At 39.9% G+C, this 15,568-nt stretch overlaps 2 protein-coding genes across 3 annotated transcripts; one reads left to right on the top strand and one right to left on the bottom strand.

Annotated features, from left to right (window-relative positions):
- Nucleotides 1-1,583: 1,583 nt before the first annotated feature.
- On the bottom strand, nucleotides 1,584-10,292 carry LOC114458875 (neural proliferation differentiation and control protein 1-like). Of its 2 annotated transcripts, none has more exons than XM_028441257.1 (9): nucleotides 10,137-10,292; nucleotides 7,094-7,249; nucleotides 5,456-5,545; nucleotides 5,203-5,340; nucleotides 3,499-3,565; nucleotides 2,791-2,872; nucleotides 2,543-2,625; nucleotides 1,893-1,986; nucleotides 1,584-1,809 (listed from the first exon to the last, which is right to left on the bottom strand). In XM_028441257.1, the coding sequence occupies exons 1-9, from the start codon at nucleotides 10,240-10,242 to the stop codon at nucleotides 1,738-1,740; spliced, it is 888 nt and encodes a 295-aa protein (XP_028297058.1). In that variant the 5' UTR covers nucleotides 10,243-10,292; the 3' UTR covers nucleotides 1,584-1,737. The 2 variants fall into 2 exon arrangements, with proteins under 2 accessions (XP_028297058.1, XP_028297059.1); XM_028441258.1 differs by having other exon boundaries at nucleotides 2,543-2,622.
- Nucleotides 10,293-11,201: 909 nt separating this feature from the next.
- On the top strand, nucleotides 11,202-14,965 carry LOC114458877 (ubiquinol-cytochrome-c reductase complex assembly factor 3-like). Its single transcript, XM_028441259.1, has 2 exons — nucleotides 11,202-11,357; nucleotides 14,749-14,965. The coding sequence occupies exons 1-2, from the start codon at nucleotides 11,241-11,243 to the stop codon at nucleotides 14,875-14,877; spliced, it is 246 nt and encodes an 81-aa protein (XP_028297060.1). The 5' UTR covers nucleotides 11,202-11,240; the 3' UTR covers nucleotides 14,878-14,965.
- The last annotated feature ends 603 nt before the right edge of the window (nucleotides 14,966-15,568 follow it).

The following is a 15,568-nucleotide window of genomic DNA, read 5'->3' as shown; positions in this document are numbered from 1 at the left end:
TTTATCTGAGGGACTTCCTTGAATGTTTATAAATTCACGGTTTCTGTAATTTTTCATAGGGACATTGTTTTGGGTACATAGCAATATTGTTTATTTATTTCATTAGGACAATAGATGTTGGATATTAGGTTTTTAGTGCCACACATGGCTGGATTCTATTTACAGTCCTTCTAAAAATCAAGCCTAGATTGCAGATTCATCATGTGACCTGAAATTAGTTGGTTTTTTTGTGTATATTGGTATTGAAAGTGTTGGACAATATCAGATATCGGCCAGAAAGCAAATGCAACACAAACCTAAATTTGATGCGTGATTTGTTTTTCAACTCTTGTTCCAAATAATTTAAAAAAACTTCATCAGAGTTAAAACATTACTGTCTGTTTCTTCTATCGATTAACCTTCAGGAGCCATTGTGTTACATTCACCAATATAACCAACAGATTTTACATTCAGCTTTAAATGAGAGCATATTTTCACCAATAAATCTCCCTGTGATTTGAATATATAATAATAACAACAGTAAAACATATCACCTGGGGTTGTTCTGGACTCAATAAAAGAGTGTATAACTGAGGTTTAGGGTTGAATGTCCAACATTTTCTTTGTTTACCTGTAAAAATAAAGGTAAACACACCACGCCTCTGCGTCAAACGGCACATTACAGAGCACATGCTGCTTCAAAGCTCACAGAAACACGTTTCATTTCCTTTTATGATTTTTCAGCTTGAATAATACACGTTGTGTATAAATCTACAGTCATAATTGACAAGCTCACAGGAGCAGTAAATGCATAACGACTCTCAGGTTTTCATGCATAGAGGAGCTGTGAGGAAAACACCACGGATACGTTACATTGTAGGAAAAAGCACAGTAACAAACCAAAGACAGATCATGGAGAGCCCGAACACACAAAAGAACAGCTCGGTGACAACAGAAAAGCACAAACTGTGTTTTTAAGGGAATTCATGGTTCATTTTACCCGTGTGAGGTGTTTCCTGTAGGTTTTAAAGCTCATGCTAAAGTTTTTAGCTTTATCAAAAGAGAAGGAATCTCAGCAGCAGCTACTTGATTAAACTGAATGAGGTCCTATCAGCCAACTCATATTTTAATGACTGTAAAAAAAGAGAATGTAACATCAAAACAGCAGATCGTCCATCTGGAACAATGCTAATGCTAAGTAGCTTCAAAGACATGCCGACACATTGTAGATCAATGAAAGCAGAGACTATACCTGTATTTTTCTGACTTTATTTTTACTTTTAAAAGAGTTTGTAAAATCATTTAAAAAGAATAGCATTAGCTTGCATCCTGAATCAGGACAATAGCTAATGCTAACTAGCTTTAAAGATGTGCTGATTGACTTCAACCCATTGCAAATAGAAAACCAGAGATTTTGCCTGTGTTTTTACGTTCTTTTGACTTTTACAGAAGATGCCTATGCCTTCGCTAGCAGTTTAGCATTAGCCTGGTTCAAGGTATCACAGTTACTTATTAAAACTAAAAAATAAATCTCCACAACTAAATAAAGAAAAGTACAAGACTTGTGAAGATGTATCCGTTAGCATGAGCTTTAACATGTGACTGATGGTTGAAGTGGATCTCTTCAGGACGTTCACTGAAAAACTCAGTTCATATTTGTATAAATTGTTAATGTAACACATCCTTAAATGTCCTTTAAGGTTCCTCAAATTGTCTGTCCATCACATCGTCTCTGTCCGATAGAAAGAGTCCAAAGGTTCAGTTCTGAAAGCGCTGGAGGTAAAGAGTGGAATCATCAAAGAGAGGATTCTTCACCTCCATCTCACCTGTCTGAGAGACACACACACACATATTCTATGGGAGGGGTCATGTGACCTTGAAACAAGACAAAGGAATTAAGGACGAGGACTTACAGGTGCAAGTCCTGGACATTCATAGACGGTGAAATCTCCGTCATCATTCTCCTCGTCTGTGGACGCTCCAGACTCAGGAACAGAGTCTCTGTGTCTGAACAGGAAATAGAGGAGGACACATGGGGTTGGTTAATGGTTTAGATACTGCAATATTTAGGATGATCTATGGTTTTATTGTTGATGGTTTAGGGTAGGGGTGTCAAAATAATTTTAGTCTAATGGTCAAATATGGACCCGTTAGATCACAAGTGGGGTGCAGGTTTTAGGCGGGAAAATGAACAATTTCAACATTAATGTGCCCAAGTTTGCACTTCCAGTTATAAATTAGACAAAGTATGGAAGGCATCAACAATATCTATAAAATAAGTGACAGATATTTAATGTCCTTTGGTTTATTTAGTTTTTGACCAGATTTTATCTAATTTGGGGACATTTTGTGGAATAATTTGAGAGAAATTGCAGGATTTTGGAAACATTTAGATTTCTTTCAACAACAATTTACAACTGAATTATTTAGCAATTTACAACATTTTTCATGTTTTCCCTGTCATTTTCACTTTCTCTGTGATTGGTTACTGAGCCACAAGGGAGGGGCGAGGGAGCCAAAAGTGACAGCTAACTTAGAGGGTTGATGCTATAGAAGAACTCACTTCTCCATGGAGATCATCTGCTGCTTCTGGTGCTGGTAATGGTACATCTGAGCGTTGTGAGCTAACTTCCTGTCTCCAGGCTGCTGCAATAAAAGATGAACAAAAATAAAACCACAAATCTCAACATTAAACATACAAATAAAATACAATTGTAAAAGATACAAGTGGTGTGTGTGTGTGTGTGTGTGTGTGTGTGTGTGTGTGTGTGTGTGTGTGTGTGTGTGTGTGTGTGTGTGTGTGTGTGTCACCATGGTGTCGGAGGTCTGAGCTCGGACCAGTCCGTATAAAGGACCGCCCACTTTCTGAGTCAGACGCACTCCTCTCTGCAGCCTGAACACAAGATATAAAGAATATAAAATAAATAACAATATTCATAATAATATACAATACAACTAAATACATCAATTAAAACAAAAATATGAATTCACAAAAAACTAATACACAAAAAGCACATTATCCAAAAGTAGAAAAAGAAAAAAAATATCCTAAAATAGCACAAAAATAAGCAATTCCCACTGAAACAAATAAATCTCAGCTGATCTTATCTGATCTTATCTTGTCTTAATTTAATCTGAAATCAGTCTGAAACCGTTTGAACCAGGCCAAAAACCAGCTTAGACATTATCAAACCACTTGGAAAAGTCTTAAACCAGTTCCAATCAGCTTAAACAACCAACTCAACTTTATATATATATATATATATATATATATATATATATATATATATATATATATATATATATATAGCGCAAATTACAACAAAGTCATGACAAAGTCACGAGAATAAAATAATTTCAAACCAGTATGAAATTTGTTTTAAAAAACAAAACAAAACTCAGTTCCATCTTCAACATATCTAAAAAGAGTGAACAGATTACAATACAAACTAGTATGAAAATAGTTTGAAGCTGGTTTTATATTGGATGTGATCTGAAGGAGGATGAGGAAGATCTCACCTGACCCAGCAAGCGCCAGCTAGGATCAGCAGCAGGGACGATGCTACGATGAAGATGCTGCTCAGCACTGAGAATAGACGGAGAAACAGCATTAGTGGAGCCGCTCTGATGGCCAACGAGCCCATGACGGTCTGAGCTCTCACACTCACACCAGCCAGGCAGAGTCTGAGGTCGGTCCCGAGATCTGAGACCATGAAGATTCAGCACAAAGAGGTCATTCAACCCGAGGAAAATAGAGAAGAGCTTCCTCAGAGCTGCTGAGGACTTTAACGCAGCTTTTGAGAGTTAGCTCAACTGTCTGAAACCAGTCAGAGACAGCCTAAACCAGTATAAAACAACTCCAAACCAGTCTGAAACATTTAACACCAGCTAGGACCCATGTAACTATGAAACTCATCCAAACCAGTTTGAAACCAGTTTAAACTATATTTTAAAGAAATCTAAACCAGTGTGAAACATCTACAACTGTTTAAACCAGTCTAAAACAGATTAAACTGGAGTTTAAAAGATCTGACATCAGCTCATACTAGTCCCAAGTAACTATAAACCAGTCTGAAAAAAGTCTTAACTAATAAGAAACCAGTTTCAACCAGTTTGAAAGAAGTCCAAGCTAGTTTAGAACCAGTTTAACCCAGCTTGAAACAAGTCCAAATTAGTTTTAAGGCGTTTTAAAGCATCCGACACCCAGTCTGAAACCAGTTAAAGAAAGTTTAAATCTGAAACCAGTGTGAACAGATCAAATATTCTCTGTATGCAGATCATGTGAGGCTGTTTGTCAAAAACGCTAGAGTAAGTTTTTTCACAGATTATGACTTTTCTTCTTCGATCTTTCAAAGCTAAAAACCAAGTCAAAAACCTTGGTGTTCTGATTGACTCAGATCTTACATTCAGCAGTCAGATCAAATCTATCACAAAAACAGCTTCTACCACCTAAAGAACATCTCCAGAGTGAAAGGTTTAATGGCTCAGAAATATCAGGAGAAACTGGTCCATGCTTTTATCTCCAGCAGACTGGACGATTGTAATGGTCTTCTGACAGGAATCCCCCAAAAGAGCATCAAACATCTACAGCTGGTTCAGAATGCTGCAGCTCGGGTCTTAACCAGAACAAAGAGGTCAGAACACATTCCTCCAGTTTTAAAGTCTTTACACTGGCTCCCAGTCAGCCTCAGAATAGACTTTAAAGTTCTGCTGCTGGTGTATAAATCTGTGAATGGGTTTGGTCCAGAATACATCAGTGACATGTTAGTCAGGTATGAACCCAGCAGGTCTCTCAGATCTATGGACACAGGTCAGATAGTGGAGCCCAGAGCTCACAGTAAACATGGTGATGCTGCTTTTAGTTGTTATGCTGCAAAGAAGTGGAACAAACTGCCAGCAGAGCTGAACTCAGCATCTAATGTGAACATTTTTAAATCAAAGTTAAAGGCACTTTTTTTCTCTACTGCATATGATTGAGAGAGAGATTTTTGGTCATGTTGTTGATGTCATGATGATTTTACTGATGATTTTATTGATTTTAAACAATTGAATGTTTTATCATGTAAAGCACATTGAGTTGCCTTGTGTATAAAATGCGCTATACAAATAAATGTGACCTGCCTTGCCTTGCTTTGCCTAATTGGCTGCATTAAAACCTTTGACGAACATTTCTAGGATTGCTTTTAGCGATCACATTCAGACGGTTACGTCACTGGGACTCACCAATGAACTGGTTGTCGTTGGAGGTGTATGGTTGGATGACGGGGTCGCTGAGCAGAGCCGAGGCGTGGCTGGTGGGTGGGGCATCAGTGCTGCGGTTCGTGATGGAGGCGGGACTTGGATGCTCTGATGTCTGAGAGTCTGAGTGAAGAAACAGAAGAAGAGGTGGGGTCAGGGGGATATTAATATATCATATTAAACAATGTAAACAACTGGTGGGGTTCATGGGTGGGTGGGGCTTATGAGTGGGCGGTACCAGGCAGTCTGCTCTCCGTCTGCTGCTCACTGATGACGGCCGACAGAAAGTCGATCTCTTCATCCAGCTCGGAGTTAGCGCTGACTTTAGCTGACGGGGCAGAAACACAGAGAGGAGGAGCTAAACACAGGAAACATATTTTTATTGGACAAAGTCGTGTCCATATCACATCCCTGATAACACTCCATGTAGCTACTTTCAGCCCATAGTCCCTCCAGCGCATAGTGAGAGCAGCTGAGAAGGTAGTTGGTTCCTCTCTCCTTTCCCTCCAGGACATTTACAGCACCCGTCTCACCCGCAAAGCCCTCTGTATTGTGGGTGACCCCACCCACCCACCACACAATCTTTTCAGTTTGCTGCCATCTGGAAGGAGGCTGCAGAGTCTCCGGGCCAGGACCAGCAGACTGAGGGACAGCTTTATCCCTCAGGCTGCCGGGAAACTCAACTCTCTCCATGGACTGCAACATTTCCCCCCGGTGTTGTTATTTTACTGACTTAAAACCAAAGCAGGAATACCTAAAAATCAAAAACCAGACAAGCAGCATTTTTCTGTTTTAAAATTAAATATTCTGTTTGTGTGATATTTGGATATTTACAGGAAAACTACAGATGAGAGCTTTATGTTTTAAGCTCACCACGCAGAGTGACCCACAATCGAGGGTGGACTTACTCTGCTGAATTTGATAAAATAATCTTGTAGCATGTTGTTCACCTCACACCGATGGCAAACAGGCCAAACCTTTGTGTCAATGATGTATCGTGAAGGAGTTATTGATGCTGGAAGTTTGAATCTGTGAATATCGTGCCAACTTTACCCAACAGCGATACAGTCCAAATAGTATCCAAATCAACTGGTGACTGACTATTGACTGTGAGGCTGGTATGAGGAATAGATATTAGAACTTTTTTGACACTTTTGCAAAAACATGTAAAGCTTTTTTGAGAGCAATAAAAAATATATTTTTTGCAAGTTATAATACTAACAGCAGCTGTCAACACACATGAAATTTGATCACAAGAAACGAGGTGCACCAGTAGATTCATGACACCACCTCTGGCTCCTTCAATCACATAATCATGTGCATGTTTTACCTAACATTCTTTTATTTGTTTTGATTTATTTATGTATTAATAACATTTCAATTCAACAGTTATTCAGTTGTGAGACTTATGCATTGCTCCTTTTTTGGTCCAGGAGTAAAAGTCCACCTCCGTCTGTGGGTCCCCTCCGTGTGGTGAACTTAAAACATGAAGCTCTCGTCTATAGTTTTCCCGTAAATATCCAAATATCACACAAACAGAAGATTTCATTTGAAAACAGCAAAAATGGCTGCTTGTCTGGTTTTTGATTTTTTCTGTAAATCAAAATAACCACACTTTATTTATTATTCTGATTTGGTTTTAAAACAGAATAACCAAAGAATGAAGGGTACATGGATTCTTGTACAAATAGTGGAATTGACAATTAAGCTGACTTTGACTTTGACTTGACAGGGTTTCTATGCCAACACATAACCCATTGGTTTGCAGTAGGAACATAAACTATTCAGTGAACAAACATTTGTTATCGCCAAATAAAATAAATTATAAATATACAGTGTATAATATGTCTGTCTGTACTGCAGCTGCTGGACTCACCTGTCAGGAGATGGGCCGGTCTTCTCCGGACCACACAGCGCCCTCTGGAGTTTTCCACCAGAGGGCGCAGGCAGGGGCCGCAGTTCCAGCCGCCTGGCGGGCAGAAGTGTCGCCCCACCCGGGCACAGTCCAGACTCCGAGGGCAGAGGTGAGAACCTGAGGACGGACACACGTTTTAGTTATAGACTGAGAATGCATGGCCATCATTAGCCCACTAACCCTGCTACATGCTAAGCTAACCCACAGACTGTCAGAGAAAGCCAGCCTTCTCACAGGTTCAGCCTCTCACTTAATAAGTTCAAAGATGTAACAAAAACATTACTTGGACCTGTTTCATTAAAGTTCAAATTGGGGGAAGTTCTTCTTTTAGATCAGTTCAAGTCATCCCACTCAGCCGACATCACTGACCACACCACACACACTGATTAGATCGAGCCGCCATCGTTCTTCATCCCTGCAGTTACCATGACGACTGCCATGGTAACAGAGGAGTTGTGACATCATCAGTGGTGAGTCACCACTCTGTCAGGGGAGTCAAATGTGATTTATGTCTCTGAAAGCTCAACAGCAGCACGGCTTGGTAGAAAAAGCACGAAACAATCCACAAAATGTGCGGAATGAACAAAGATCACAGAAAATCACAGATTTTGGGAAGAAGAAACTAAAGGGCGATCGCTTCTTCCACAACACAAGAGATATGGGAGTCACAGTTTGTTTATGAACAATATAACAGATGTTTTAGTTTTACCTATGGTTTTCATACATCTCAGTCACATTCTGTGTGTCAAGTACAATATCGACTATAAGAAATACAATACATTGATCCCTTGAATAGAATCTCCTTATTTCAGTATTGAATACTTTTCACATTCAAAAGTATTATTTTCTGCACTAATTTACTCCCAAACCAGCAGCTGTTTACAGGCAGAGAAGCCTCAGAATAACATCTTCATACAAAAGGTTTACTGACATTAGCTCATGTATGTAGCCTGTGCTGCTAAAGCTAACAAACAGAGGCATTAGTTTGAACCCCTCACACGCAAGACACGTCTGCTCTGATAAAGCTGATAATCCTACACAAAATCCACCAAATGTGTAGCTACAGCACCTTCTTCAGACACTCCAAGCCCAACCTGGCAACCCAGCTTCTGCAGCGGTTCGCTCTCCTGTCTCTGTTTAGATTATTCTATCACTTACAGTCACCTCTTATTTCCCTTTAAAATAAATTAAAATCTCATTAAGTCATGTTTACCTATTTATTTTTAATCAGGCCCCTTTTTTTTATTCTTTATCAAATTTGGTAAATATAAATATATATAAATAATTAATAGTAAAAAACTGGACAGTCAACGCAGGACGTGCGTGGCAAAACCCAAACCAGAAGACAACAAAAGGCAAAATGACACAAAACAACAACAAAATAATAATAATCAATGGCCACAATAATAATAGTAATAATAATAAAAACACAGTAAACAGCCATCCTCAGGTCGCCTCTTTGTTTGGGTCAAAGTTCACTACAATAACAAAAGTGATCCATCTGTAACCATGGTAACAGAATCAGTCAGTCTGGTAACAGGGTGATGACCGTGGTAACACCGTCAGTGAGGTAACAGGATGGTGTCCATGGCAACAGAGAGAGCAAGTGGTGATGCTGCTGTTATAGGACACGTTACAATAGAAGTTATTTACTCCTTTCACTTCCATTCCTCTGTGTGATGGAGTAGGAGACGTTACTCAGGTCGGACACACGTGGACAGCAGGCAGTCCGGGGCCCTCCACCCCAAAGTAAACGCACAAAATCAACAAAAATACACTAAATGACTCTAAGAAACATACAAGATTACAGAAAGAAACACAAAAACGACTCAAAAAACACACAAAATGACTCATAAGTAACAGAAAAATACACAAAATTGCAACACACACACACAAACTCTTTGTTGTTCACTGTGTTAATGCTCTGATTGGTCGTTATGCTGACATGAATGTTGATCATGTGACCCTCAGATCAGATGTTTGTGGCCACAGCGAAACCACGACTCAGCATATACCACTGAGGCAGGCGGTGGTGTTCAAACCGTGGCTCTTCTCGACTGAGAGCCGCTCGGTGGAGCTTTGGTGGGTTTGAAAGCTTCTCTGAGAGAGTTGGAGGTGACGTGGTGAACAAATCTGAGCTCTTCATCTTCTGACAGCAGGAATGTGTTAGTGAGCGTGCACAGAGCTGACACCTCCACACACACACACACACACACACACACACACACACACACACACACACACACACACACACACACACACACACACACACACACAACTCAGTGTCCACGTCAGCAGGTGGAAAACATCTTTAGTTGAACATCTCCACAGAGGAGCAGAGAGCATGTGGACCTCCAGATGTCTTCTTTCTCCTCAGCGCTGAAAGCTCAGTGAGGAGCTTCACATTCCATGTTCTCTGCTGATTTAATTTAATAACGTGCAGCAGCTATTTCCATCTTCCCTGAGGGCCTCGCCTTCACGTCACAGCAGTGAAGAGCTGCTTTGTCTCCACACAGTTTGATTGATTGTCTCTGCTTTCACTATTTCTGTCTTCACATCTGAACAGTCCAATCATTTCAAACTAAGGCTTTTCACTTAATAAAATCTGCTCATTGTTACAGATTGATTCAGTGTACACATATATATATATATATATATATATATAAATGATGCTAACTAAAGTGAGTCTGATAACGTTTTTGTCAATGATATATAGTTACAAATTCCCACCATTAACAAATAAATAAATAAAATAGATAAGCTCCATCAATATGTATTCTTAATTCTACATCATAACTGACAAATGTGTCCACTGATTAATTACTAATAGAGTAATTAATGTTTCCATTTAACGTGTTTCGTTCTTAACGCAAAACATCCAATAATAATAATGAAAAGAAATTAACAGTTCGGTCCTCACAGCTCCGATAATTCCTTCTACTCCAGCCGCACACAGCAGCGCCTCCCCCGGTCAGACCCGGTCCGAACCCCCGCAGCCTCTCACCTGTCAGCCCGGAGCTCAGAGTCAGCAGGGCCGCTAACACAGCGGCCTGAGCGAGCAGCGGGGTCCGCATCCTGGGCTCAGGAGGACCGGGGTCGGTGCTGATCATCCCTCCATCCCCCGGAGTTTGGGAGGACGGAGGGTTCGGTGGGTCCGGAGGAGCAGCGGGTCCCGGCCGGTCACCGATTAGTCGGTTGTCAATAAGCTGTCCGTCGGTGGTCCGTACACTTGCTGTTTGCCGCAGGATGAATGAAAGTGATGCTGAGCTGCAGGAGGGCACGTAGGGGTATGACGTCAGCACGCAGCAACGCCCCCACAACTTGTTATCTATTTATCTATCTATATCAAATAAACAAAAATAAAAAAGTTTTTATGATTTTTCATCATCATTCTTCTTTCTAATAAAAATGCAATTTACAAACTGCAGTCATTCTTTAAGTGTTAAATCAAATGAACAACAACAATAAAATGTGTCATGTATTTTTTTTTTCAAATAAAAAAGTTCATATAACAATATACAGTCTTTCTTATTAAAATGTTTTAAACACAAAAAAACAAAAACATTTGATCACCTTTCATGTTTTGCATACCTAATACGTCGTAGGAGGGATAAAAGTAAGTTTGAAATATATATAAAATCATATTTACCTGTTTGCTGTTGTGATGGGCGGCCTTGTTTCCATGCACAGTTCCACATTCACTTTGATTGACAGTCTCAAAAGATCAGTTGATTCAGCTTGGCCTGGAGATTTGTGCAGTGTTTTGCAATAAAGCTCTGCATTAGTTTTCTGAAGCATAGGAGTGGAAAAATGCAGAATTGACGACTTTTCCCTCTCTGAACGTAATAGAATTTGGATTGGCCACAGTTTTAGATGAGTTTCTTAGGATTTTTGAAGAGGCATAGAATGTGTGAATCAGTCATTCTTCCACACGCACACGCACGTGCACACACATTTTTTTCTTGTCTGTGTTATACTGCTGTGAGCCTGCAGGGGGCAGCACTGCAGCCTGCTCTCCCCGTTAGTGCGCAGGTCACAGTGCAGAGTTAGAGCTCCACTTATTCAATCACCGGTCAGAGTGTGTAGCTGTATCCGGAAAGGAGGCTCAATGAGCGGCCTGCGGACCATCCTGACCTCCAGCGCCATGGTGGCGGTCCTGGGTGTCGGATACGGCATGTGGTCGGTCATTTCACCCGGAGAGGAGCGGCGGAAGGAAATGCTGAAGGTGAGGGTGAAGTCCGTGAAACACACACACACACACGCGCACGCACACACACACACACACACACACACACACACACACACACACACACACACACACACACACACACACACACACACACACACACACACACACACACACACACACACACACACACACACACACACACAGTGCTGCTGATGGATGAAGTTTGTCAGGCTTCTTGTTTATGTTGTCATGAGTACTTGTATAGTTAATTTGGACAAATGTTGCTACAATATGTAGATTCCCCCCTGGGGATGAATAATGGTGTATTGTCTTCTAATAAATTCAATGATATTTTTTTGTACTACTTTGTCACTGCTAATTAAATTTCATATGCATACACTTGTTAAAACAGAAGTTGGGGGGAAAAAACTACAAAACAATATTACAAGCATTAGTTTAACTTCAAAAACAAGCAATACATTATGTTCATAATACAGGATATTTAGATCACACCGAGCCACTATTCACTGAATCAAAAATAATTCACAATGGCAGAAAGTGTAGCTTTTCAAATTATGCAAATAGCATTTAAAGCACGAAAATATTCAGAAAATTTTAAAGGCTGAGACTTCAAATAAACTTTTGATCACTACATGCCATAAATACATGAACTGTATCTTTTCAAAGCATCCGTGTTCAAAGGAAAAAAATATTATTTTTAAACAAATAGATGTATATATGTATGTTTAGACAGATTAATGTATAGGTGAATACATTAATTGTGAATACAGATATATCAATTATTTATGTCTCTCTATGTATAGTCCTAGATATTACAGGGGGGAATAATCATAAGTTTGTAATGTTGGATTTTGTAACTATTTATTATCTGCTTTGAGTTTTGATTTTCTCTTTGTGGTAAATGCACTTTGTTCATGTTGGAAATAAAAAATACTTAAAATTGAAAAGCTGTGAGTGCTTGGAAACTAACCTAAAAAGCATAAAAGCACAAATTTTGGTGCATGATTAGCTCTACAAATAAAGTGCACTGTAACTTTTTTTTTTAGCACTCCATGTGAGACCTTTATCACTTTCAGCTCCTGCAATTGTGTACTGGGTAGGAAATAAATGTCAAAACAACTGTTTAAAAACACACACATGCACTTTACACATTTATACCTTTACTTTAAACCAGCGATTCTCAACTGGTGGGTCAGGACCCAAAAGTGGGTCGTGGAACTTTACTGAATGGGTCACAGACAGCTGGTCAAAAAAAAAAAAAAAAACACTTCATGTCTCTAAAATTGTCTTTTATTTTGAAAGAAACTTTTCTTTTGACAGACATGCTGTGAAATGCATGTTGCACAGGAAAATATATAGATTTATATTTTAAAAAAGATTATATACTGTATGTGTGTTTTCAACAGCTATTTTTGAAAAACTAAATTTTGTTGGTTGATTTAATGACCGTGGAAAAATGTGGGTCCCAGGGTGAGACCAGTTGAGAACCCCTGCTTTAAACTACGGCCTATTGTCCCTGAAAAGGTCTAGTGTTTTGTACATATCGTCTTTCCAGTCTGGGAGTATTTCCTCAATAGGTCCACAATCGTTTGGGAACGATGAATATACTCGTTTTTCTCAAAGTAAATTTTTTTCCTCCAGGTCTACTAGCTTGAAATCCACCTCTGTGTCATGCCTCTTCCTTTTTTCCCCCCCGAGGATTTGACTTGGACCTGGAGCCGCCGAAGTGCACCAAGTGTTGCCGGCAAATCCGGTGGGCAGAGGAAGGATTGTAAAGATGATCCTACTTTCTAACCTCCTCCATAAACTCTCATTTAAATCAATCAGCTCCATTGCTGATACGAAAGACTGAGTTGTGAGCTGACCAATCACAGCCCTAGCTGACTACACGTCAAGGCGTTGCGTCTTGGATAGTCAGGATTTTTGGGAGGTTACAGGGGAGGGGGTCTACGCCTACGTGCGTCTACGGCAGGGGATTTTACGCAGAACCATAAATCAAGCTTAAGGATTGTACCTTTAAGGGCCATGTTAACGTAAAGTCAGAGTTAAGTCAGATCTGCCTTCTTCTTGATTTGTACTGAGCGCATGGACAGAGTTTTATGTTACTTTTCTGTTACTGTCTCATCTGAAACAACATATAAGTAGTGTTTGAGCTTCCCCTGCATACAGTAAACGTGATCTCTGGATCTCTACTTCGCGCTCGCACACAGTTTTACAGTGAGTGGAGGAGGAGGGGCTGCTTCGTTGGCGTGAGGGAGGCTGAGCATAGTGACTGTGTATGAGACACGGGACGCAGGAGAGGCAGAGAAATAGGTGCGGATTTGCGGTCAATGGAAATAAATGTATTGCTATTTTAACGCAAAATGAACTATATCAATATAAACAATATTTTCCCGTGAGATATCGTGTTTATAAATATATTGTTATAAATTAAAATATCGAGATATCGCCCAGCATTAATCCTCTGCTTGGTAACCGTAATTAACGTCCAATATAAACAGTGTTTCAACCAGATGTAGCTTGTAGCGGCGCATGAAGCTGCTCATCATGTTTCTAACTCACAGCGGATCATTCAACATGCGCACGCACAGATGTGAATATCGTCAGGTTGAAACGTGTTCAGGCTTAAACAGACATCGGCTTCATTTGGATCGGAAAAGTTCGGGCTGTTTTCTCTCAGGCTGGGGCTAAGTTTTCTTTTTTAGGCCCAATTAAAGCTCTACTGTGTGCTTCCTCCGTGTGTGTTACATTATTACTGCAGGTCCCACATTATATATCATTTGAATTTGAAAAGCGCATCTTGGAATCAGTCTTTTTGAATACATTGTTATTTCTTGTCTCTACAGTGTCTGTTTTGTAGTGGAGGACTTATACCAAGCATGAGTAACTGTCTAACTACATCCATCATCACCACCCTTCACCATGTCAACAAATAACTTCAAAGTAAACTGAAAACTTTAGCTCTACTACACTCATTTTGACCCTCAGAGTTATACTTTTCTCCATTTTCTGCACCGGTGGCACTTGCTCGATCACCCTATGCTGTGAAGAAGCCTGGTTGTGCTGCTGCCTTTTGTTGAACTTTGCAGCTGCACTCACTCTGTCGCCACAAACCCAAACCAATTCCAGATAACTGACGATCCTGTTCTCTGTCTTGCGCTCGTTGGCAGAACCCATGTTGTTGCTGTGTGCAATTGTGAGAAACGAGGGAGGGGGGAGCTACAGAAGCTGGCTTTGTTTTTTAATTGTCTGCAACAAAATATTCAAATTTAGAAAATCAATGAATCGCGTTAGCCGCGGTAGCGTCTACGATGCCGTTAGACGTCACTTGACGACATGACACTAATGCTAATAGTCACGGTGTCACAGACAAACGTTAACGTGTGTAAATGTGTGACTCCTGCAGAACTTTCCCGAGTCCAACCCGTTGCGGATGGAGGAGACCCGGCAGAGGAACGCCATGCTGTTGCAGGTCCTGAAAGATGCTGCAGAGACCAAGGACAATATCGCCAGAGGCTATGGCCCGTCAAAATAAAAGGACAGGGTTTTTTTCCTGTTTAATTTATACATTGGATGTTTAGTCATGTGACCATTGGATGTTTATTAAAGGTGTCCAATAAGAATCTGGGATTTCCTGTTTCTTTCAAAGTCCAGAGAATAAGGAAAGTGTCCTCCAAGGGTATTAATGACATTCTCAGCTTTTACCTGTGATTTAAATGCAACATGTTTGTGATACTTTTACAAAACTTAACTTTTGAGTTTTTCTTGCAGCTAAAAATCTGCAGAACTTTAATCTAGATTTACTTTGTTTATGGACTGAGTGTAGAATGTTTTTATGCTGATGTCAAATCAGCACCATGAGTAATGCATTGAAACACATTTAGAGTCTAAGTCCCAGAGGGGAAACTTTAATCCCAATATTAACCAATCTGAGCATTAATACAGGACACAGCAAAATGGGTTTATTGTTTTAGGTCTTCTTGAAGTTTTGTGTTGTTCTGCGTATTCTCTCATTTTGTGCCTTGTGTTGTTTTTCTGAGTCAGTTTTGTGTAAATTTGTTGTCATTTTGCTTCCGTGTTGTAAATTCTCTCGCTGTCTTTCATGTTGTATATTTTTTGGAGTCATTTTGTGTATTTTTTGTTGACTATTGTAATTTCTAATGTTTATTGGGGTTATTTTGTGTGCATTCTTCTGGGGATGCACAAAATTTGAGCAAGATTCTGCA

This window comes from Gouania willdenowi, unplaced genomic scaffold, assembly GCF_900634775.1.
Source record: "Gouania willdenowi unplaced genomic scaffold, fGouWil2.1 scaffold_1_arrow_ctg1, whole genome shotgun sequence".
NCBI lineage: Eukaryota > Metazoa > Chordata > Actinopteri > Blenniiformes > Gobiesocidae > Gouania > Gouania willdenowi.
The sequence above is the reverse complement of the archived record's forward strand: the minus strand, read 5'-3'. Positions and strand labels throughout refer to the sequence as shown.

Excerpts from the sequence above, each read along its gene's own strand:
- LOC114458875 (XM_028441257.1), bottom strand. The coding sequence starts at position 10,242 with ATGATCAGCACCGACCCCGGTCCTCCTGAGCCCAGGATGCGGACCCCG. Across the intron at positions 7,250-10,136 it reads TCTGAGCTCCGGGCTGACAG|GTTCTCACCTCTGCCCTCGG; the intron begins GTGAGAGGCTGC and ends GTCCGTCCTCAG. Across the intron at positions 5,546-7,093 it reads ACCGGCCCATCTCCTGACAG|CTAAAGTCAGCGCTAACTCC; the intron begins GTGAGTCCAGCA and ends CTGCCCCGTCAG.
- LOC114458877 (XM_028441259.1), top strand. The coding sequence starts at position 11,241 with ATGAGCGGCCTGCGGACCATCCTGACCTCCAGCGCCATGGTGGCGGTC. Across the intron at positions 11,358-14,748 it reads GGCGGAAGGAAATGCTGAAG|AACTTTCCCGAGTCCAACCC; the intron begins GTGAGGGTGAAG and ends TGACTCCTGCAG.